This window comes from Erigeron canadensis, chromosome 3, assembly GCF_010389155.1.
Source record: "Erigeron canadensis isolate Cc75 chromosome 3, C_canadensis_v1, whole genome shotgun sequence".
Lineage (NCBI taxonomy): Eukaryota > Viridiplantae > Streptophyta > Magnoliopsida > Asterales > Asteraceae > Erigeron > Erigeron canadensis.
This window is the reverse complement of record NC_057763.1, coordinates 522,530-547,718: the sequence shown is the minus strand read 5'-3', so window position 1 is coordinate 547,718 and position 25,189 is coordinate 522,530. Positions and strand designations below refer to the sequence as shown.

Genomic DNA, 25,189 nt, shown 5'->3' with positions numbered 1-25,189 from the left:
CAAAACAAAATTATGTTTTCCATAATTTGACTACTTGGGATAAAGTTAGAGTATTATAAAAAGATAACCAAGAAATAGTTTTTCATGTTTTGTATTTAATAGAATTGAAAAATTAAAAAATGTGACAATAATCCCCTTTAGAAAACAAAAACATGCAAAAGTAAAAAGTTGTCAGAATATAAATTTAAAAGCAAAAACTAGTTTGACTTTTGGGTACAAATAACACTCCCCTTTATGTTTTATAATGTTCCGACATTTGATTAGGATCGTAAACAATCTGAATGTCCAATGAACAGCTTATAAAATGTTTAGTGGAAAATTCATTGTGTTAATTCGTTTAGTTTAATAATATAACTCACATTTGTTCAATTATGTTTATGAACACTCAATGATATATTTGCGACCGTTCGTAGAAAATTGTATTGAAACACAAAGTTAATTTTATATTTTTTAAGAGAAATTTACATATATGTCACATTTTAAAACATAATTAAATATATATGTGCATTAAAAACTTGCACTTAAGACATATTTGTAAAATGGGATATATATGAATCGAAAGGAGAGGGGTTATGTAGCCAACTGCCCAACCATATCATTCGAAACAACGTCGTATACGTCTAAGCAAGTAAGCCAGTAAACACAGTGAAGATGAAAACAATACGAGTACTTCAAAGTGTGTGTAATCAGATGGAAGAATCGCAAGAGATATTATTGAACTCACTGGCAAACGTCGGAGTACCGATTTCGCCGGAGATTGTTTCCGTTTCCGATCTAACGCCGGAATCCTTTATTTCAGTCTGCGCTCACTCTCTGCGCATAATTTCCAAATCGGAATCGATTCCGATCAGTTTACCGGAATCAATGGCCGATCGTTTCAAGTTCTGTACCGATTTAGCCTCGTCGTTCGAAAACCTAGGTTTCATCGGCGACATTAGCTTCCATAAGGTACATTTTGTTTCAGTTTGAATTTTTATATCTCATGATAGTCAACATTTAGTCAACGTTTTGATTGTGATATATATATATATATATATGTATGTATTCATGTAATGTGATTGTTGATTATAAGTAGTCATATGTGATTTTTATGTGGACTAGCATAGTTTCTAGAAAGCTCAGTATTAACTCAGCCAAAAATCGGTTTCAAGTATTGTATATGTATATATAATTTTTTTTTAATCCGAGGACTGATTACCTTCCGCACTGCCTAGCGGATTTTACGTAGTAATATAATGTGGATGTAGATAGTTAGCTAGGTTTGCAAATGTTATAAATGGAATTAGTTATATGTTTGGTTATTGTTGCTGTGGAATTATTCTTAGAAACAGAATACGTATCTATTGCTTAGGGCAGTTCCTGTATCCATCTGAAGAAGACATGTATAAGTTGATCAGATTTTTGGTTGGGAGGCTCTCTGAATCGTCCCATACAGTAAACATAGAGAATTTTGAAAAATCTACTGCCGATGAAGGACGGGATTTAAGTATGAAAGTTGAGCGTCTAAATGTGAAAGCTGAAGAAGATGTGTCGAGTTCAATCCGAAATGGGGAAGCTGGTGATGTTGGATTAACTGGTGTGGAAAACGGGGGAGGTTTAATAGAGGGCGCTCAGTATTCAAAAAATTCTATCGGTGAAAAGGGCGGGATGATATCTCAGAAAGGCGGTGAATATAAACTTGAGCAGGCACCAATGTCTTTTAAGGAGAATCCATCTCAGGCAAGTTTATGTATAATAAACTTTTACCACAATATGGTTACGTGTTGAAAATGAACAGCAAAGGTTTTGTTTTTTTGATGAATATTTACCATTTACAGATGAGTGACACGTCAGATTCTTCAGTAAATCAAGTATATGTGCTTTCGAATGATGTGACTGCAAAATCATTAGAGTTACAGCAACTTGAAGAGCAACATGATTTGTTGAAAGCTGCAGTGGAAATGGCTTGCAATGAACGAAACCCTTTGGATTCATATATTAAACAGCTCAATGAGAAAATAGATGTAAAGAGGGATAACCTTGCAGAACTGGAGTCAAAATGGTAAACTTTTTAAGAAATGCCATGTCACCTGCAGTAGATAATGTTTATTACTTTACTAAAATCCTGTCTTAATGAAGCTGCATCTACAACAGGAAAGCCATCATGATACCTTTAGAACAGAGGAAAAGAAATCTTGAAACAGCTATTTTTGCAAAACAACCAGAGTGGAAAAAACTTGAGAACGACTTGGAGTCTGTATTGTCTGAAACAAAGAAGAGGTAAAGTTTTATCCACACGATGCTTAATTGTATGAAGTTCTCATATCTGAGCATTCTTGATATTTTGTTTCTTATTCAGGGAGAAGGAACTTTCCAATCTATCAACAGAAATTGAGAAACTACCCAAATTGGCAACACGGAGATCTTACATTGAGCGAATAAAAGAGATCACTAAGAACAGTCGGAAGCAGGATATTGACATAGAACGTATTTTAAATGACACTCGGGAGCTTCAATTGGAGAGTAACATGATTCAAGAACGCCTACATCGAACTTATGCTGTGGTAGATGAAACACTACTGAGGTAAACACCGTCAACTCTATTATTTCAGCTGTAGCTTGGCTCTTACGATCAAATCTGAACAAATTCAACCCCAACACCTTTCAATGTACAACATATGTTATGATACTTATGATATTAATGGAAGTTGGTAAGTTCCCTCAAACATGAAACTGGACATTAAAGATGCAAACCCAGGCTCGGTTTTTAACATGTGCGGGTTTCTCCATTGAGCAGGGCTCATTATTATTTAGGGCCCCCAATATAATTCAACAATTAGTTTACCAAGAATCGATCTATGAGGTATATATACTTGTTAAACAAAAGATTTAATATTTTTAACAAGGACCAATCCTTCCCACTGGCCAACAAATATTTCTTTCTAATTGTTTTTGGGCTCTTTTTTTAGTTATAAGTGTAGGACTTAGATATGTTTCCTAATATTGTAATTGTTTAGATAATTTTTTTCAAATTTCAAAAATGACCAAACCATTCTTTGGCTGCGTTTGTATCATAACAATATAAACTTTGTTCATAAAACTATATTTTAAAGCCATTTTTCTTTCTAAATCTGTAAAACATTATTAAACAATTTTTTACATATACATAAGACTTAAACTTTTTGAGTTCTAGGGTCCTGCTTTATTCTTGTGGTACAGGGCCTCGTAAATATGGGACGACCCTGGACAAACCTCAACCCATTTACTCAAACTTGGGTTGGTTAAGCTATGTGTTGTCTTCCAGCGGGCAACGGGTCAAACAAGGGAAAAAACAGCTAAAATGGAAATGTGTCAAATGGTAGAGTTTTGGCAGAGGTGTAATTCTAATGCATTGGGACTCCTAAATCATTTTGTTCAAAATGAAGATAGTTATTGGAATGGTATGATGTTTGTAATTATATTCAGCACATTAGTTATCTATAGTAAATCAATGGAGTTAGATAAAAGGTATTTTGGCTCAACATGGCCTACCCAAACAACTGTCTTTTGTATAGGAAAATGCCAGTTTTGGCCAAAATCCTTCTTGACCTGTTACCAATGCTTCTTGCAGGGCGGCAAAGAAGGATCAAGTAGGGGAGCAAGCTCACATCATTCTGACAACCATCCACGAGAGTTTTGAAGAAATTTCAGAAAAGATTCTTGTGACTGATAGAGCTCAGAGAGAAGCAGCGGATCTTGAAGACAAGCTTACTCATATTGTTTCCGGAAGTTTGAACATGGACACACTACAAGCAGATCTTGATGCCATTAGAAAGGAAAACGAAATTCTTCAATCTCGTTTGGGTAATCCTTAAATCTTTGAACCTCTCTAGTCACCCAAAAACCTCACTTTATAAAGAACGAATTAGGATATACATAGATACTTGAACTCTTTTGAAAGACCATTATGAATTTCATGTGTTTTTTTTTCCAATACCCCGGTCATTGGCTATTTAAACTATGTATAATGTACATTTGTACAAGCATAAGTTTAAAATAGGAAACAGTAGCTACGTTAGTGTATCGTGTTAATCTGTTTCCAGAATCACAAGAATGAGTTCTAAAGTTATGTTCTTTTTGTCATAACACAATCGGACCAAAGGAACCGAACTAAAAATTGGAACGCATTGGTTCTAGTTTGTTAAAACCGATTATTTTCGGTTCGGTTCAGTTTTAGCTGCAAAACAGCACCAAAGTAATCGACCTGTGGGTTAAAACCGGAACCGAACCTCCATATTCAATTACAAGGTAATAAATATTCCATATTTTAATTGGTTAACTCTAGTCCCGCTTTATAGTCGTGCCAGCAGGCTCTGACCTGAACCGGGTTTGAGCAAATCCGAACTAGTCTAAAACCGGTTTTAGTCAAAGGTTGACTATCTGTTTCCGGTTTCTAATCCAAAAACCGAACACGACCCGATCCTAAGACCCGAAAACCATCAATTTTTCCATACACATATTGTAAATTTGTGTGGATGTATATGAATACTCGTTTATGCGAAAAGAAAAAAATGTACAAATAAATGGATGATTGATTTGCTTATGATGAAAGTGTAGTTGCATATTTGTGAGAAAGCTATATGCTCTTATGTAACTATAAATTATACTTCAATATAAGTACTCAAAAAAATTAATAAAATAATATTAAGTTATTATTTTGTGTGTGTGTGTGGATTGAAGCTCATTCGCATATTTGATCTATCAAACAAAAAATTCCACTCGTGATGTGGTTATAGTATAAAATCAAACAAAAATCTACCCTTGATGTGCTCAAAACCCATACTCCAAAACCACACGAACTACAATAAGAAGATCAAGATCCGCCCTCAATGTACTCAAAATCGACTTACACCCTCGTCAATCAGCAACCACGACTCCCCATTTATGAATTATTATATATGTATCTTAATTAGTTTCTATAAAGTTTTTATATTACAAATATCTAAAACATAAAATGTAAATGTTGTACAAGGACGGGTCAAACGACAAATCAATACCTTCTTGTAATTTCTAGCTCCGTGCTAGACCTTATAAGATCAATAAAATGTTTTGAACGTTCAAAAAAAAAAATACATTCTTAAAGTAAAAAACATTATCTAAATTGCGGGTAGCATTCCGACGTGGTAAGCGTTGTATCACAGCATGATCGATCCACACTATTCGTAGTGTAGTGCGCTGGCGTGTCGAAGGCAGGCATTGTGAGTGGGTGTTTGGTTATTGTGATCAATTTTTAGAAACAATTCAGTGTGATGACAATGTGATGTTTATGAGGTGATAGCGTAGTGGTATCGTAAGAATGTGATTGAGGATCCATTCACATAACTCTGAACTTGTTACTTCTTTATAAGTGACAAGACAACTCCGATAAGTTTCGGTTTAAACATATTAACATAATATTTTTTTAAATGTTTTTTTCTTATCAAGTGATTCGTACACGTTTATTTTATAGTCATTGGTGTATATGATGCACAAATTATTAAGTCGAATATTACAAACTCTCATTTAATCATTGCCTATTAAGTTATACTGCACTATACTTTTTAAAATAAAATCTATGAATCTTTTAAAAACTTATCATCACGAAAGCTACTTAACAAAGCATTTGACTCACTTTTAGTAAAAAATAATCAAGACAAATTTTTCAAGTTGACTTTCTTCCACTTGACATTTTTGAGTGACTATATACATTAAGTTTAGCGTTTTCATCACTTTTGTTCGTTTTTATTATGATATACGATTGTGTCTCTAAATGTGAATGTGAATACTTACTTGAAGTTTAATTTTTAACTAACAATTGTCTTTTCAAAAATACGTGCTATCTCTAATCTAAATCTAGAAAACTTACTTAACAGCATATTTACACGTTTTCACCGGGTTCTAGCGAAAGATTTAAAAAAAGTAGTTGAAAATGAAAGTTTGGCAGAAAAAGTCATCGGTATCCAGTCAAAACTATCACACCAGTATAAAATTTTGAAACTTTAATGGGTATATAAGTGAGAGAAAAAAAAAGTACACGGTGTGAACATGTATACAAACAAAAAAGTTAGTTTATATTTTAAGCATCAAACTTACGTAAAATTTTCATTTGAAAACTAAATTTTTTGTGAAAACCATAAAACTGACCAAAATATACTATGATCTGAATCTAATACAATGTGTTATTGTGTTTTCTAAAAACACATTGTGTTAAGGTTTAGATCACAGTGTGTTTTTGATAGCGCGTAAAAGTCTACAAATCATTCATACACGCTGTGATATGACCTTAACATAATATGTTTTTCAAAAACACATTAAAACCACGTTGTTAAAATTCAGATCACAATATGTTTTGACAAGTTTTCTAGTTTTCACGAAAATTTTAATTTTCAAATAATCACAACACTCAAACCTAGATAATTGTTTCGTTAAAATGTATATTTTAATTAATTTATCATTAAGTGCAACCTAACCAAAAAAACAACTTTACTCGACAATAATATGTGAACTACACAAAACACTTCAAACGTAGTGTAGAAGAAATCTATGGAATGCAATTACAAAAAGGTGCACATATAAATAATATTGAGTAAATAATAATCAAACCCAAATCATCATAATATATATTTTTAATAAGTAATTTACTTCCAAGCAATGGATTCAGTAGAAAAGAAAAAGACTTTAAAACCACTTTTATATATAGATAATACACCACCTTTCAATAATATTGATATTTGCATCAACGTTTTTATATTCTATAAATTAAAAATGGGCATCTGATGTTTCATAGTTTTGTGTCAAAAATGTATGAGATGTTTAAGAAAATGGAAATAGTTACTTCATTTCTTGAAAAATATGACAAGAAATCTTTCCTTAAAAGAAAAGACAGTGATGCAGGAGAAGCAGGTTTGTTTTGTTTTTTATCTTATGTTTCATATTTTGATAACATTATAGATTGTTTGTGTTCTTTCTTCATAAATTTTTTCACAGATAGATTATGCTCTTTGATCATTGACGATCAGTATAGTAGGAATTTTTGTTCTGAACATCTTGTTTGGTAGTATTTTTTTTTTTTTATATAAGCCATTTTTGGCTTCAGTATAGTAGGAATTTTTGTTCTGAACATCTTGTTTTGTAGTATTTTTTTTTTTTATATAAATCCATTTTTGGCTCATTGTGACGGTCTTAACTAGGCATTGCCTGTTTTCGGTTCTAGCCATTTTTTTAAAACAGGACTTGTTGCCACTAGAACAACTTGGCGAAATTTGAATAGATATTTGGTGTTTAATTTCTAGATCATATGTACAAACACAAAGATTTTTGCTGCTTACTTTTGTATGAGTGAATATATATCTTGTTTATGGGTTTATTTGTTATTTTGGTCTAAAACAACTTTTGAGTAAATATATCTTGTTTATGCATTGGGTATTCGGCAGTCTATAGTGGTTGTAGGGGTCATCAAGGTGGCTGGTGTGTGGTGGTGTAAGAAAAGTGAAGCGTGGGGTGGAGTATAGGAGAAAAACGGGTTGATGTGTCACACTCTTATATCTATACAAAAAACAGTACATTTACACATCTGCATGTAAGGAAGGCAAAATGTCGGGGTCAAGTGGGTTGGGTAAATTGTCAGAATGGGAAGTTATTTCCGGTTGTTCATCCAAGTTGGGTCAAACCACAAAAGCAGAAACACTTTATTATAATACTCAAGTCGACCCATCTATTAGAAATCGATCAAACTTGCTAAACTTGTCTACATTTTTGTTTTCATGTTAGCACGAGCATTGGAAGAACTCAGAGGGTCACTCTACAATGAACTTCGAACATCAGAAGGAGCCAGACGTCAACAACAAAGATTATGTGGCCCTATTGTCGCTTTAATGTTCAATTTCATGGTTTCTGTTGGAATCATCATGGGAAACAAATTGGTTAGACTAGAAACTTCACACACACTAAAGAAAAATTTCAGCTTAGTTTTCTAACTTGTAATTTTGATATTGGTTCTGTTTACAGGTAATGGGAAGAGTTGGGTTTAATTATCCAATTCTTTTAACACTAATCCATTACACATCCGCTTGGCTGCTACTCGCCGTACTTAAGGTTCTGTCTCTCTTGCCACCATCTCCTCCCACCAAAACGACGCCGTTCTCCTTGCTTTTTGGTTTGGGTGTCGTCATGGCTTTTGCTTCTGGCTTGGCTAATACAAGTCTGAAGCACAACAGGTCATAATCATGCAAAATGTCGACTTTCAGAACTCTGTTTTAAAGTTTGTGGGATGCCCAGTTGATGGGTTGGGTAACGGATCAAGATCGGTGAAAACGTTAACTTTAAGGGTCAGGCCAGGTTGACCAGAAACATTATTTTGGAATAAATTGATTTAGCAGATTTTACTAAAAATTTATGACACATTTAACTGATTGACCTTTTTACTTGATTGTTTTTCTTTTATCTGACCATGGGATAACATAATCCAGATCTGACTCATTCATAGCTGAACAGGTCGAATTTGCCATATGAACTACTTTATATTTAGGCCATATAACCGTTAATCTACTTTGTGAATCCTGATTATATGGTGTATTGTGTCTTGTCTTCTACATGTGCAGTGTAGGTTTCTACCAGATGGCTAAAATTGCAGTCACTCCCACCATCGTTCTTGCAGAGTTCACTCTTTTTAGAAAGATCATTTCTTTTCATAAGGTAACTTAAAACAAACTCGCACGCTTAAGTAGTCACTATCTGAAGCACTTATTTCCGTAGCAGAACGAGTTATAATGTTATAGAAACTGATGCATAAGCATTTAACAGGTACTTGCTCTAGTGGTTGTATCTGTGGGTGTGGCGGTTGCAACTGTCACAGACTTAGAATTTAACTTGTTCGGTGCTTGTATGGCAATTGCATGGATAATCCCAAGTGCTGTAAACAAAATATTGTGGTCTAATCTCCAACAGAAAGGCAATTGGACTGCTCTAGCGTACGTACCGATCATTGTTCACTTGGTCGTGGCATAGACCATCTCTAAACCACTAAAATGATTTAAAATCGTGATGGATTGTAAAGAGGACCAGCCTTTTTCTGAAGATATCGAGAGCAGACCCAGCTTGGTCTGGTCTTTGAAGATAAGAATCTAACTGCAATCTAATCCGGGTTTGTTTCTTGATAGGTTGATGTGGACGACCACCCCAATTACTGTATTCTTCTTGGTAGTTATGATGCCGTGGTTGGATCCACCAGGTGCATTATCCTTCAAATGGAATGTCAATAACTCCATTGCAATTTTCATTTCGGCTCTTATGGGGTTCCTCCTGCAATGGTCTGGAGCTTTAGCTCTTGGGTGAGTCAATCTTTTCAAATCAACTCAGACACAAACCTTTGAATGTGAGTCAACTCGGTAAACTGTATTTGTTTGTGCAGAGCAACCTCGGCTACATCACACGTGGTATTAGGTCAATTCAAGACTTGTGTCATCCTTCTTGGAGGGTATTTGCTCTTCAGTTCTGATCCAGGTTACGCAAGCATCTGTGGAGCTTTTGTAGCAATATGCGGGATGTCGGTTTACACAATGCAGAACATAAAGGAAACTAAAGATACAAGCAATCATCTTCCTAAACAAATATCACCGAATCAGAAACTTGGCCAAAATGAAAAGATTGATGTCAATGGAGTAACATAAGCTAGCTTTTTAGCAGTTTGAATATATGTAAATAAATGTGTCAACTGTCAAGGGATAGAACGTACAGTATTAATCACGGGGCACATCTTTGTATATACTACACTCATATTAGCCCCAAATATATTCTATTTGTTGGAACCACGTTAGTGTGACCGTCACTGATCATCTATCATTCGTGATATGATAATTGACGATAACTGAAATCCCTATGTCTAGCAAATATATAATGGGCATATTTACTCTTAGAGACGTAGTATAGAGTTTCCCATTAGGTGATTGTAACTAAGAGGACTAATGATACACACATTAAACACCAAAGGGGTCTAAAGTGTAAATACTCTCATTATATATAGAGAGTCATTAACCCTAAGTTAAGGTTAATACACACACACCTAATACCCTAATTTTCGTGTGCCTCCTCTCTCTAAATTCGTTCATCATGTTCTAGACGAATTTCCCATCCCATTATTACTCAATCACCTTGTTATGGGAACCCGAAATCAATAGCAATTATGCTTTATACTCTTACAGGTTCCACAAGATGATTTGGGATGTTTTATCACTCGAATCGAATCATGTTTATTCCAACACTATTTTCTCCCAAAAATAAACATCAACGAACTAATACAACTACAATCAATTGGTGTCTCTATTTGGTAACGCAGAGTTTGAGTTTATCTGTGGTGCATACTGGGACAGTTGGTGTGAGAACCAGGAGGTTGATACACAAGCGGTCCTACAGTGGATGGCAGTAATGGTTTTGGGAAGAATGATAAAACCCATGTAAAGGGGAGAAAACCCAAAATCGATCAAAGGAACAGTTTTTGCGTTTTTTTCTTTTTATATGATCCGGCCCAGTTCAAAGCCCAAAATCGATCAAAGGAATAATTTTGTACACACAGGAAATTATTTGAATTGATCATTTGACCAAATTCAAAGCCCAAAGTAATGAAGTTCATATTTTTGGTTCATCTAAACCCTAAATTGAAATAAAAATTGTTTTATAGCCCAGGCCTCCTTGTTAAACCTTCTATATAAATTCTTGATTTACGAACCCCTTTCTGTCAAAATCCTAGCCGCCAGAAACCCTAATGCAATCACCATGCCGCTGTGAATAGAATCTTATTTTCAATAACTGGTATTTTTCTAGTTGTAAACACCGCTAACTAATTTATTATGTTGATTTTGTAAGTGCAATACCTATCGTGAGAAATAAGCAACAAAAACTTATTTTCAATATCTCGCTTCTAATAAATGTTTTTTTAGTAGTTAGTCCAGACTTTCTTCATATGCATAAATTTTTTTTATTTAATTTCTGATTTTAGACTTATTTGAATAGTTTTTAAAATTATTTTGGCTAATTCTACCTTGAAAAGTAAGGTTTTTTTCAAATGATTGTTCACTTTTATCCAAAGTTTGAGAAGGATTTTTGATTTAAAAGAAGCAAAAGTATGTATTCATTTGGATTTTCTTATGTGGTTAGGGAAACTAAATTTTAGATTCCAATAGGATATGTGATATAAAAGTGGAAGTTATATTAGGCCTCTCCTTATAAGAAGCCACGTCTTCCCCTATTCTTCTACTATTCATAACTTTTTTACTTTCCTTGAACACCTCAAGAACACCCCTCCTTATAACCTCCTATTCCTCCCCTCCCATCATCTTTTCGGGCCCACTTTCCTTCAAAAACGCACGTCTAATGGTAAAACAAACCCTATGGACGCTCCAAAGACGCACCCCCTGCTAATAACGTCCTCCCTCTCCTTGGCGTCGGACGCGGAGAGGATACACCTATGAGGAAGGGCCTTATATTTTCTCCTTTTTCTTTTTAAAAAAATGTGGGGAGTTTCGGGGGATTTGTGTGAGCTTGGAGTTAAAACTTGGGAATTTTGGACTAATTTTGTAAATAAAATTTTAGCATTTGTGAGGTTTTGACTAATTATAGTTTGATATTTTGTTATAGCACTGCTTATCGATTTTACATTGGAGTCGTTGTCAATGTTTTGACTAATTGTGGTTTGATGTTTCCTTCAAATGGATTTTACATTGGTGACTAATTATTGTTTAGGGAGTTGCAATGAGCAACCCAGCGACACCAATGTAAAATCCATTGAGAGTGCTGTAACGAAACATCATACCATAATTAGTCAAAAAATATTGACTGAGTTCATGTTGTTTTTGCGTTTAACAGCAGTAGGAACATTAACTCAAATATTCCTAAGTGTCATTTGAGAGTCATTGGGAACAAGTAAAAGTTTGCTTGTTAAGAAGAACACTCAAATGGTTTAAGAGTTCTTGAGAAACAAGCAAAAGTTTGTTTGTTCATAATAACACTCAAAAATATATGTGTGTTCTAGGAAATACGCATATGGCCAAACCCTAATTGGCTTAATGGGCCTGATATGGAATCATGCAAAACCAAGTGGGTTTGCGTGTTTCTAGCCCTTGTCGATAAATAGAGGGTGTGGTATACATAGGCAATTTAAAGATGGTTGTAAAAAGATCAGTTTTCTCCTTTTTGAGGGCGAAATTTGACTTAGTCAATAGGAAATCACTATAATTACACACATATTAGAAACTGCCCAGGAAAAGTAAAACGGGTAGTAATCCAGTAAAACGCAGCAGTTATGATACGATAGACCCGCAATTAGAATACAAATCCAATGGATGAAAATTATTTATCCATCTGGATCCAACGGTTTTGGAAATTCGAGAATAGATGGATTATATTTAATTTGAGCTCTAATCTAACGGCCAAGAATATTTGAGAACTTAAGAAATAAACGGCTAAGATTAAATATTAGATTTGATCCAACGGCCTTGGATATTCGGACATCAAAGACCCATATCTAAAGTCAACGGAATCAAACGAACCACATTGCAAGTCAAACCTTACGTTTTTCGCGGACGTCACGCGAACAATATATTAAGAATAATAATTAATAAAAAGATAAAAACGAAACAATAGGGTAGATACGGAGTAAACTTTAATAGGCTTTCCCAAAGAAGGGTGGACAAACTATAGTTAATCACGCAACCTATTTATAAACATAGGTTTGTAAAATTTTAATTTTATTTTTTCTTTTTTGTTCAATAGGTTTTTCGGTTGTAATCCCAAGCCCAACTTAAATCCAATTTCTTTTATAAATCTAAAAACAGAGGGAAAAAAAAAGAAAGTTGTTTCAGTTGTAATCTAAAGCCCAGGTGAAAATGTAATTGCTCATTTAGGTTACAATCGATTTTTTCTTCAAGTGTAAAGCCTGGCCCAACTCTAAGCCCAAAAGCGATCACACACCAAATTCAAAGCTCGATGTAGATTGTTGAAGCATCATTGAAAAGTTTCCACAATTAAAATGTAGTCATTGTTTGTTTGAATTTTATGTCTCATTCTATATTAGCTCTACTAATACCAAAAGCCTTTATGTTTTATACAAGCTCTACTACTAGCAAAAGCTTTTATGTCAAAAACTTTAGCATCCCCATGAACCCTAGTTGATAATGTCTCCGTGAGTAAAGCTTTATTTTTATTGACTTGATATTTTTTTTGTTATTAGTTGTAAAGCTCACTTGTTTATTTTTATTTTATTTTTTTGATTTTGTAGGCACAATCAATCACTTGACAGGTAAGTTGTTATATATATTTTTTCCTTCCTGTTTAATCAGTTTTTTTTGTTGTTTTTATATCTATAATAGAATCTAGGAATTAAGAAAATTGTTTGATTTAAAAGAATCAATTTGTAGATTCAAACTTTACACTACATTCTCGAGATAAAATTTAAAAGAAAAAAAATGATAAGATTTGATAGGGAAGGAGAAGAAAAGAAATTGTATGCAGATAATGTATTTTTGAGTTTTAAAAAAAATGAAAGAAGAAGAATAAAAAAGATTATTTACATTCTTGAATTTAAATGAAAGGAAAGGAAAAGAAAAAAATATATAGTTTTACAAATATACTTTTATTTAATAAATTATTAGAAATAGATTGAAGGGTGAAATGGTACTTTTACTTAGTTATCCTCTCTTTTCTTTCTAAATCATGCCAATTTGGCAAGAAAATTTTAAGAATAAAAATTCATAAATTTTCCTATCATTCCTATCCTTTTTTATTTCATAAAAAAAAAACTCGAAAGTTTTATATTATTCCCTATTTTCATTTCTTTCCTTATCTCATCTAAAAAAAACTGAAAAATGTAGTTTTAGTGTCATATATGATATAAAAAGTGTGAGCTATATTAAAATTTGGGAGATTTTGGGGTTCTGAAATTGAAATTTGGGATTTATTTTTTTTTACTAATTCTAACTTCATCTTTTTTTGGGGGTATTTTTGTAATTTTACAACTGAATTTAAAGAATGAATTAACTATGAAACCAAAATCTAGATTTCTTGATTTCAAAATAGGTTATGTGATATAAAAGTCGAGAATCTATTATTTTCTTTTTTCTCGGTTTTCTTTTGATTTTGGTGAGATGACTAATTTTGGTTTGTTGTGTCTAAACAGCAGTCTTAACACTACGGTTTTCACATTGGTGCCACTGCTTCGCTCTTTTTAATGGGGGTCTTCACTGTTTGCTTGTTTGCCATCCATCTCCTTCATTTCATAAACCGTAACTTACAAATACCAATTATATATCTTGATCAACCTTATTCCGTTTATGGTCAATGCTACAACAGTCTTAATCCTTCACTTTCCTTGTGAAAGTTACTCGTTTGAGTACTGAAAAAATACAAGGTTGTTAGGACTTTCACTGTATTGGCTTTGTGGATGTGGTTTTCTTTAATAAATGTTAATTAGGCATTTGGCTGGGAATAGGAGTTTGATGACTATTGTAGCGGATATGAGGTGCTCGACCAATGATAAGTCATAATTAAATATATATTAAATGATCTAAAAATATTATATAAATTAGTTTCCTATTAGAATAGACCTACTTTAATATATAGTTCGTGAATTTCATATTTGAAATAAAATGGATAAAATGTGGCGCAAAATGATGATCTAGTGAAAGACATTGTCTAAATATAATTTCATGACATGCTGATGGGTTTTGGTAGATGAAATGAGTAGCTGTGATATGATTGGAAGAATATATATATATATATATAGTGAAAAATTATTTTGAGAACCCTTTTTTTTGTGAGAACCTTTGAGAACTTTTCAAATCAAGCCCAGCCAATGATTATTCTTTATATGAAAATTGTTTTTTGATTGTTTTGTGAATAACTTATGTGTGATTTTGAAGTTTATAATTGTGTGGAGACATAGATTATCATCCGTTATACAATTATGTGGAGATTTAGATTCTTGATCACATGTGCACGAATATTGCTATGATTACATGTGATCGACTTGCATACATTTGATCATAGCAATATTCGTGCACATGTGATCAAGAATCCAAATCTCCACATAATTGTATAACGGATGATAATCCATGCTCTACACAATTATAAACTTCAAAATTACACATAAGTTATTCAGAAAACAATCAAAAAATAATTTTCATGTAAAGAATAATCATCGGTTAGGCTTGATTTGAAAAGTTCTCAAAGGTTCTCGCAAAAAAAAATTTCTCAAAATAACTTTACCCTATATATATATATATATATATATATTGTTGGCGGTGTTTTTTTTGAAACAAAAAGCGGACCACCTGATTAGATTTTATTTTCATCACAACCATTAAAATTCATCCTTTTAAAATGGAAATTATCTCATTGTTAGTTAGAAGTAAAATCACATGTGAGTAAAACTAAACAAATCTGATAATATTCATGTAGATAAAAATTCTAACTAAAACTCCTATTTTGTAGCCGTCTAATATTCCTCCTTGATCTTCATCGATCTCCTATATATTGTGACAACAGTGGGTTTTAACTAATTGCGGTGTCTCATTCAATACTTTGAGTAAAACTAACGTTGTGTTCTCGAGTTTTTTTTAAAGGAAGGAGAAAGAAAAGAAGAGAGGTAAATGGAAGAGAAGGGGTAGATTTTCTTTCCTTCCAAATCATCCCAAAAGTGGAAGGAAAAAATTATAACCAAAATGTATTGAACTTTTCTTCCAACTCCTTTCCTTTCTTTTCTCTTCTTCTCTTTAATGAAACTCAAGAACACAAATATTTTAAAAATCTTTCATATTCTTTTCCTTTCTCTTCAATAAAAAACTCGAGAACACAGCATAAGGGCGGTGCTTATAGGGTTGTCTTCGCACGTCCCTAAGCTCCCAAGACGCATACACCCTATTAAAATGGGTGCATCCCTGCCAGCTGCTGGACCCCAAACTTGCGGATCATCAACCTGAAAAAGTATAAAATTATAAGGCAGCCAGTTCAAATTCTAGACTGAATGAGCCTGAGAGACATGACAAAAGAAGCATATGAAATATAGTGAGGTATCAAATCTAGACATGGCAAAATCCACAGGACGAGAGGGCAGGCCAGATATCAGCTAAAAGTTATCTTGGTTGAAATAAAAAATTCAATTACAATTGATGTGTCAACTATTAACCCAAAGTTAGATGCTCCCACAAGTAAATGAAGAATTATCGAATTACACATGTTTATTTAAGATTGTTGGATAATTAACAATGAAATTTTTTGCTTTTTTATTTTTGTCTTAGCAGTACACATATTATCGCAAAATCCGTAATAGTACTACAATAATAACGATTTGGAAGCAAGATATTCCATGCAATCAAATGATTTTTAAAGGTAACCTCTACCCCTTCAAGGCTTCAACCAGTTTAATCAGTTCCTTACCGCCAAACTTTTATGCTTTTTCCCATTTATGTACTCCGTAACACAACAAATATCCAATCATGTATAAGGATAAGGGTCTAATTCCCACCCACAACAAAACCAACAGCAAAATGTCCAATGAAACCACATGGGTTATCAATGATCTAGAGTTTGGAAACTTGGAGGTCTGAGGTCACCTTTGCTAATATTAACGACTGGGTTAGGTAATGGGTCTAAGTGGGTTCTGGTATAAACTGATCATTTTTAGTGAACCTTTTTCTAAAACTTATAGATAAGGAACGCATTATTAATGATTAGATAATAAATGTTATCAGAGTTATCTATATAAACAGTATATTCATCATTCCAGATACTTGCCAACTTTACATCTGTTTAACTTGTTCTCCGTTTAGCTAAAAGAGTTCATTAGGCCCTTCCAAATAAAACACGACCACGCTTGATTCCTTCTGATATTTGAATAAATCACGAACACTACCTCCACTGGCTACTAAAAAAGTCTAGATGAGTAAGGTGATGGAGATCAAACCTGTTGAACAGCTGAGTGAGTATTGTTCTCCTTTGACTGAGATACATTAAGATCTTCATTATTTGCTTGTTTGTACTGTGAAGCAGGGAACTTCCCTCCTGCCACTGCCTGTAGATGTACGTTGCTAGTAGGTGGTTGCAGAGGGAACACTCCATGGTTCAACAAGTGAGCATTTTGTGGCATATACATATGTGGGAAGTATGGATATAAGGAATATAGCTTGAATATGGTGGCCTGAAATAGGGAAACAGCGGTGGAGATAATGCCATAGTAGTATAGAACCCTGACCAGCCATTTCAACAACGCACGAAGTAAAGACTGTTATTTTGTATGTAACAGGGCCATCATAAGCCACCTGATAACTTCAGTACACTATTTTCCATCTTAAAGATTCATTAATTAGTTAATTACAGAAAACTAGATATTAATAGTAATGATTGATTTACTGAACACAACGATCATTTATAAAGATTAATACGAGATCAATAATAAAAAAAAAAAAGAGTTGGTGTCACATTCAACGAGAACATACTCATTTTGACCCATGGCTTAACATCAACCGTTTTAACTTCTTGCCCAGCTATCAGACCACCTACATTACTACCTTCATAGATCACTAATTTTGGACATGTTAATCAAAAGAATTTATCGTATTTGTTCACAATATCATCGGTAAGGCCAAAAGCACATAAACAACTATGATAAATCTTAGAAGACCACACACATTTTAGTCCTGATCTTCATCCGGGTCAAAATCTCTAATCTTCACATCAGCATCTTCTCCAAATTGAACGCTGTTGTCGATTTGTGAGACAACGTATTGTATGTTGTAAAAAAAAAATAGCCAAAAAGTACACAGAATCAATTGACCTTCATATAATAAAAAGTGAGAACACTAAAAAATCACCACAGGTATATAGCATTGCAGGTGCGTGTAGGAAGATTGGAAAGGCTCAAAATATGCATTGTAATGGCGTCTCATGCCAGATTGACCAGCCAACACTTGTTTGCCAACTTGAATAAAATTGAATGTATTTAACACTCATACAAAAAATAAGATGATAATAATTACTCTTAAAATAACAATCCATAGATAAGAATAATAATAACATAGCAATTTAAAATATTGTAACAGACTAGAAGCTAAAATGCACATTAATATATTTTTACTTTTTAGCAAGATTTCATACTTTTGCCTTTTTACCCTGCGGTACTCAAATTTCATAATTGGGTTAAAAATTTCCCTCACTAGATGCACACAATAGCTCGGAACACTCAAATTGGACTCGATACAAGAACCACCATAAAACAAAACAGATTCTTCTTGCAAATTGCACAAGAACTAACACAGTAAATAGAAATGCTAAAATATGATTCAAAGTTCAGATCCAGATAGCTCTACAAGATTACATAGTTACATGCATTATACAACATATAGAGTTTATGTAGATTTACCTGCTCTCCTTCCTTAAATCAAGCGGCACAAAGCTCACCATGCTGTACTGATCCACCTGTTGCCATACTAGTCAGTGTCGCATTTGAATGCAAATACGGTTTTCTATCAAAACTTAGCTTTTTATTCAAATATAGAGTCTATTATCGCATACAAAAATCAAAATCCATATAGTTTAAGGACCCACCAATTCAATTAAGGCCTTATTAAGCTTTTGGAACTGAGGAGCCATGCGCTTATTCAGTTCAGACAGCAGAGCCTGAGGCTCTGGTTCCAAGTAACTATTGAACATAGACAAAGCAGAAATGAGATATCTAAAAATGATAACTGACATATGTAAAAATATATAATGATTTCTATATAGAAACTAACTCTTCAATGTCTTTTTTTCTAGCCACAGGGTCCATTTTAGAGAGGATGTTAACATGCGGTACTTCAAGTTGAACCATCGCAGAGAGCGAAGACATACAACCACCGATAAACTTGGTCACATCCGTTATGAACTGATAACGTAAGAATAAACTGACTAAGGTAAAACAAAACAGCAACCTCAACATATAGGTGGAAAATTGGGAGGCTCAAAATTGGTAATTTGTGAAATGAGTTAAAAGTGGGTCAGACAAAGAGGAAAAAAATTCTTGTCCAGACTTATTATAAATGATCAGTCTGTCAAATACTATGTCATATATTATATTATTTCAATTATAATCTAATTTTTCAACTAAAATGATTTTTGAAGCTTGTACCTTACAGATACACTTTTGGCAACTTTCTCACTCAATGACCAATTTCTTTATTAGCCAACTCATTTAGTTTTACCCGTTCTAGGTAAAACACAACCCACATATAAGTAATTTGGATGAAATTCCGCCTCTGGTTGAAGAAAAGAAAACCAGTACAAACCTGGGAGTCAAGCAGGTATACAGCACAAACGTTGAAATTCTTACGCTGCAAATGTTCCACAAAGATCTTCAGAACAGGAACATGAGAAAAGAGTTCGATTTGGCCTTCAAAATGGAACAATTTAAAAAGGATTAGCTTATTATTATAAAGGAAAAGGCCTTATACAACTAATGCAAGCTGGTAACAAAAGTGAATAAAATGAGTGCTTAACAGCATAGTCCACTGATAAAATAGAAAATAAGTATATCAAGCACAAATTATATACTATTTAAAAAGGATTGTGGGTTAACCCAACATTACACTGATAAAATCAAATTATATTGTGCTGATATACTATTCTCATAGTACAATATAATTTGATTAGTTTCAAAAAGTAATCAAGAGAATGCATGCATTTGGCCCATCTCTTGATGAGCTAACTTTACTAAACCCATTAGTAATGGAAAATAATCCAAATCCACCCATTAATAGGTGAATGGGTCTACATTTGCCACTTGTAAGAAAGTTAAAAGATCAAGTGTGAAGGATACTCCATGCAGTACATAAGAGCCCCATTTGGACCACAACATCATCCAACGATATAAGCTCCCGTATATCTGCAACCATAATTACTAAGATGTGAAAAATAAGAAGCTATTGCTAAGAGATAAGCTGAGAAAAGACCAATTTACCTATGGCGACAAGATAATCAAAATTTTCAGCAGCAGGATCAAGATTAACAAAATGAATCCTTCGTCTAGTAGCTTCACAATGTTGGTACAAACTTGAGCAATAAGTAGACTGAAATTAGCAACAACGATAAAAAGCTTAATTAGCGGTTCCACTACAAATGAACTTGAAGTTATTTTGTTGCCTTCCCACTTCCAGCAGGACCAATGACCAACTGAGCATAGCCCATACCGCCTCTTTCAACACACTATCTCGTTTGCTTTTCCACACTTAAAACCAATTGAAAATAAATATACCAACGACATTAGAGTGCTGAAAACCTGGAATCATTAGACCCCAGATAATAAGTTCCGGGCACAAAAAACAAGATAAACTAACCCTAACAATAAAGTTCTCATCTTGAAACTACTAAAAAGTTCAACACTTTTTTTCTATTATGATCATCTGACAAGCCCAGGTTGCTTTCAGAGACCCTACAAAAATATCATCTAATTTCAAAAATGAGCCCTAAATTTAGTTTAAACAACTTATATATTTCTAATAAAATCAAACGAAATGCGCAAAACAATTAGAGCCAACTAATATCAGGCGGTAACTACAGCGAACAATAAACTTTACGTTCGGACGACTCACTCGCCCTCATGAAACAGGGCTAAAATCATTCCGGGCAAATCTTAAACATGTAGGTTTTGTTTAAGGAATATTTTAGGCAGCTATAAAGTAAACCCTCATTACTAGAAAGCATCCGCATTGCCGCGATGAGATGGTGGAGTGATAGCTAGGTGATATATCAAACGAGTTGATATGTCATAGAGTATGATAACCAAATGTCTTAGCCGTACGGGCTCCGCTCTCAAAATTTAAAAAATAAAACGTCGAAAGTATATCAAATGACATCTCTAATAAAAGATCATGAAATTTTAGGAACACCCATATAATTTTTATAATTTATCGATGTACCGTTTTTGAGATAAAAGATTTTGAATGAATTGGAGGAATAAATGATTTATGTATGAGAGAGAAAAAAAATGATTGATTGATATTTAAGGAGAGAAAAATGGTATTATAGTTATTTTAGATAAAATATAATAGATAAGGGGCATTTTGGAAAAGCAAATGTTAAAACTTAAAATGTTAGACAGATGGTGAAACGACAAGACTCGATAAACTCAAAGACACGAATTTTTTTTTTTTATATATACCCTCACTGCGCCGCAGTAAGGTCGAGTACACCCACTGCGCCGCAGTGCAAAACTTCGGACCAAAGCTGGAAGAACCTCCACTGCAGCGGGAAGAAAGGAAATTCTTGCCGTGGAATTCCACTGCGCCGCAGTGGGGAAAGCCACCTCCATTGCGCCGCAGTGGCCCAAAACCCTGCAACATCAAACTTTGCCCACTTTAAGATTTAACCAAAACCTTCAAACCACAAACGAAGTTATAAGCAAATTACAATCCAAAATTGAAAGTAAGAGAGTTAACCCGAAAACATTCATATTTGTCAAATTCGTTTTATCCATGATCGACCGCGCAACCATATGGGTCGATTACCCATTTGACATCTTACAACCAAACCAACTATCTTTATCAACTCCAAAAGACATGAACATGACCATTTACAAAACATATCAAAATATGACCAATAACAACCAAAATGTACTATGAGCCAAAGTCAAGAGGGACAACTAGGTTTCTAACCAAATCATGCTATTCTTCCGAGAATAGCCAAGGTACCTTCCAACTATCTACAATCCCTAGCAACTTCGTTCTCTATTCTTCAAGACAAGCAAACCTAGTTCCTTCTTCCGGAACCACCTATAACAAAAGGGTAAACATCTAAAAGGTAAGCGAATGCTTAGTGAATATGCTTGCATAATATCATATAAACAAAGGAGGGCAATGCTCAAGGGACTGTTGCATATAGACTATGACACCGTCGTGTCATATCCATAATACTCACCCTTGGGCTAGGCATTACATGGATCCATATAAGCAAATGATTACAATCACAACAAATATAACAATAACAAATGCCCCACATGAGTCTGTGGCCACCAATTAGGCCTGTAATCAAACTCAACCATAAACATGGGACTTAACGCCAAATCAATTACCACCATGGACTCACTCAACATGAATGGTAATTGACCCGACGAATATACAATATATGCAAGTATACTCACCTTCTTCACGGAAACAACAAATAATCAAGATAACTGCAAGAGCACAATATCAAGCTTTCAACCTATCATATATCATAATGCATACATAAGAAGATGTTCACTATCCTAGTTATCTCAACATAGCTCAACAACCCTTTCACTAGCATTCTAACCTCTAACCCATCTCACTAAGTCATTGAGCTGCTTATTCAACAAGTCTTTTCATATAAATTCCAAGGTTTCATCGTCATCAACATTATTTCAATTACTAATAAAATCACCATTTTTTCATAGTTGGAGTTTCACTACCATTAATCTCGTTTAATTAAATTTTTAACATAAACAACTCAATAACCAACTCATTATATACAATAATTTGGGGGAGTTTCATACATGGACTCATCAGTAGCAAAAACCCCTAAATTTCCTATTCTCAAGAAACCCTAATTCCTAGTAAAGAAGGGAAATTAGGTTTGGAAGTGATTACCTCAGGGAATACAAGACCAAATCAATACTTGAATTCACAAATTTCTCCTCCCCCTTTTCCTTGAAATAGTCGACCACCACCACCACTAACTAATCCACACCCTAACTTGTAAATTCTTGAATGATATTAGTTTATGGTTCTTGATGAGTTTTTGATTTGAGATTAGAAGTCAAATTGCATGAATAGAGATTGGATTGAAGAATCAATGAGTATGAAGAAGAAAAGGATAAGTTAGTGGAAACATGAATAACCCACAACAATGTAGCTGGCACTCCATATGGATGCCACGACCCATTTAGAGTTTCTGATGATAAAACATCCGCTATCCGTTAACGTTCCAACTAAATTAACCTCATATCTAAAAATAAAATACTAGGAACTTATTTTAATGTCAAAACTACAAAAAGGGTTATTTTATTACCTTAAAATTATTGGGGTGTTACAGATGGAATTTCCTTTATAATATAGTATAGATATAGATAAAGATATGTTGCAGAAAAAATAACAAGATACAATTCAACATATGCATACAGATTATCCCCCCTTCCTACTAAAGGAGGTAAACGGATTGCTTCGTTTGAGGATTATGTGTCAAGTACTTAGCATAATCTCACTAGATTATACACACTTTATACACATAATGGCTTATATCAGTATGTGTTTAGTGTATAAGATTTCGTATGTATATATGTATTTATATGTTCAATGTAGGATCCGTTTATCAAGGTGCATATGGATTTTGAATTTTGTGTGTGTATATGTAGTTTCCTAGGTTTATTTTGTGTGAGAATATATATATATATATGTATAGCTGTCAAAGTTGGTTTATTGGTGGAGGTAATGTTTGTGGGCATTTAATGAGTCTTGGAGGGAAAGACTTAAGCAAAGCATCTTTGTAGGAAAGTATAAGGTTATGACACAAATCACATCCCTAATCCGATTCAAATTTTGAGTTTAATTCACTCACATATATATATACATACACACATAATTTGAGCGGGAATTGGAATGCATAGGGATTTGGTATGTGATATACATAACCTTAAATTCATTAGGCATCCCATATCATCATTAAAAAATTCTAAACTTTCTCTCTCTTTGGTTAATCCTTTTCACTAAACAATGGCCAAAAATAATATTGATAATAATAATAATAATAATAATAATAATAATAATAATAATAATAATGGTAATCTAAGCTTTGTTGAGCAACTTGATCTTGGGCAATCGTTTTGGAACACCAAAGTTAGATGTATTAAGAAGTGGAGACAAAGCTATAGGCAAGACTATATCTTCATCGATGAGAAGGTAACTTGATTTATTCATATAATAATTAGTCATGTAATTATTGTTGGTTTAATGTTCATAAAAGTTTTATCTGTATTATTTGTAGTTCATGTAATCTTGGTTGAATGTTCATCATAATTTTTTCTTAAACTATGTACTTGATGTAATCTTGCTTCCATTTTTGTTGAAATCACTTTCTGTATTATTTGTAGTTCATGTAATCTTGGTTAAATCTGAAAATATTATTTGTAGTTCATGTCTTAGTTGACTGATTTTTTTCAGGAAAAAGGAAAACACTAAGAAGTTGGTGGCGAGAGAAAAGTAATCGGTGGGACGATAATTTTGTGGTGGGGGTGAGGATTAATCACTTTAGATATTTTAGGATTAGACAATATTTTCAGATTTAACCCACTACTTTCGGTGGTTTATAAAATCAGCACCAAATTTTAGTTTTCTAAAATTTTAATAAAATATACATTTGTTAATAAAAAAAAAATTTAATTATTTAAAAAAAAATTTCCAACTTTAGCCCGTGTTTTTACACGGGTTCTACAACTAATTATAGTATTATATCGTAGTATATATTATTATTAATATTATAGGGCATTGCTTGGAAAGTATTCCAAATTTAACAATTTTTTTTCCAACAAGTAAAATTTCTATTTGGCCTATTGAAACCGGGTAAAATTTCTTTAGTGAGACCATCACCTGTTTCTGCTGACGTGGACTTTATGTAGCCGGTAATAGTGTTTTTTTTCATCCAGTCAACGACATATTTTGACATGTGAATTTTATTTTACACATATAATAACAATGAAAATACAAAACTAAAGTTTTCCCCCAAATGAAAAACATATCCACCCAAATTCAAACCCTTTGTTCCATAACCAGATCCATACACCACTCATAATAAATTAATAATCATCTATGATCTACTCATCTTGTAATCTATACTATTATATAAAACATTTACCCTCTTTTTATTCTTAAAAAAGAACTTGATGTATCTAATTTGCCCCTCAGTTTTATCTAATTAGTTTAAATATGATTACCTAATATTAATACCCTTAAATCTCAATCAATCATTTTCTTTCTCTTTTTTTCATAAATCATTTTATATATTCCTCTAATTCTTTCAAAATCTTTATCTCAAAAACCGTACATCGATGAATTATAAAAATTATATGGGTGTTCTTAAAATTTCATGCTCTTTCATTAGAGACATCGTTCGATATACTTTCAACGAATTTTTAAATCCGAGGTCGGAGCCCGTACGGCTAAGA

At 33.3% G+C, this 25,189-nt stretch overlaps 3 protein-coding genes across 4 annotated transcripts; 2 read left to right on the top strand and 1 right to left on the bottom strand.

Annotated features, from left to right (window-relative positions):
- The first annotated feature begins 581 nt into the window (after nt 1-581).
- On the top strand, nt 582-4,041 carry LOC122592698 (coiled-coil domain-containing protein 22 homolog). Of its 2 annotated transcripts, none has more exons than XM_043764988.1 (6): nt 582-948; nt 1,357-1,719; nt 1,818-2,041; nt 2,119-2,259; nt 2,339-2,563; nt 3,590-4,041. In XM_043764988.1, the coding sequence occupies exons 1-6, from the start codon at nt 652-654 to the stop codon at nt 3,831-3,833; spliced, it is 1,494 nt and encodes a 497-aa protein (XP_043620923.1). In that variant the 5' UTR covers nt 582-651; the 3' UTR covers nt 3,834-4,041. The 2 variants fall into 2 exon arrangements, with proteins under 2 accessions (XP_043620923.1, XP_043620924.1); XM_043764989.1 differs by having other exon boundaries at nt 583-948; nt 2,134-2,259.
- A 2,765-nt stretch (nt 4,042-6,806) lies between these two features.
- On the top strand, nt 6,807-9,866 carry LOC122594142 (nucleotide-sugar uncharacterized transporter 2). The gene is made up of 7 exons (XM_043766615.1): nt 6,807-6,900; nt 7,768-7,919; nt 8,005-8,213; nt 8,598-8,691; nt 8,800-8,966; nt 9,156-9,326; nt 9,407-9,866. Exons 1-7 carry the CDS (start codon nt 6,807-6,809, stop codon nt 9,663-9,665), a joined length of 1,146 nt encoding a protein of 381 aa, XP_043622550.1. The 3' UTR covers nt 9,666-9,866.
- Nucleotides 9,867-17,459: 7,593 nt separating this feature from the next.
- Nucleotides 17,460-20,202, bottom strand: LOC122590708 (GPN-loop GTPase 3-like). Its single transcript, XM_043762888.1, has 8 exons — nt 20,158-20,202; nt 19,976-20,084; nt 19,835-19,900; nt 19,305-19,408; nt 18,774-18,904; nt 18,589-18,682; nt 18,404-18,459; nt 17,460-17,742 (listed from the first exon to the last, which is right to left on the bottom strand). The coding sequence occupies exons 1-8, from the start codon at nt 20,200-20,202 to the stop codon at nt 17,676-17,678; spliced, it is 672 nt and encodes a 223-aa protein (XP_043618823.1). The 3' UTR covers nt 17,460-17,675.
- Nucleotides 20,203-25,189: the final 4,987 nt, after the last annotated feature.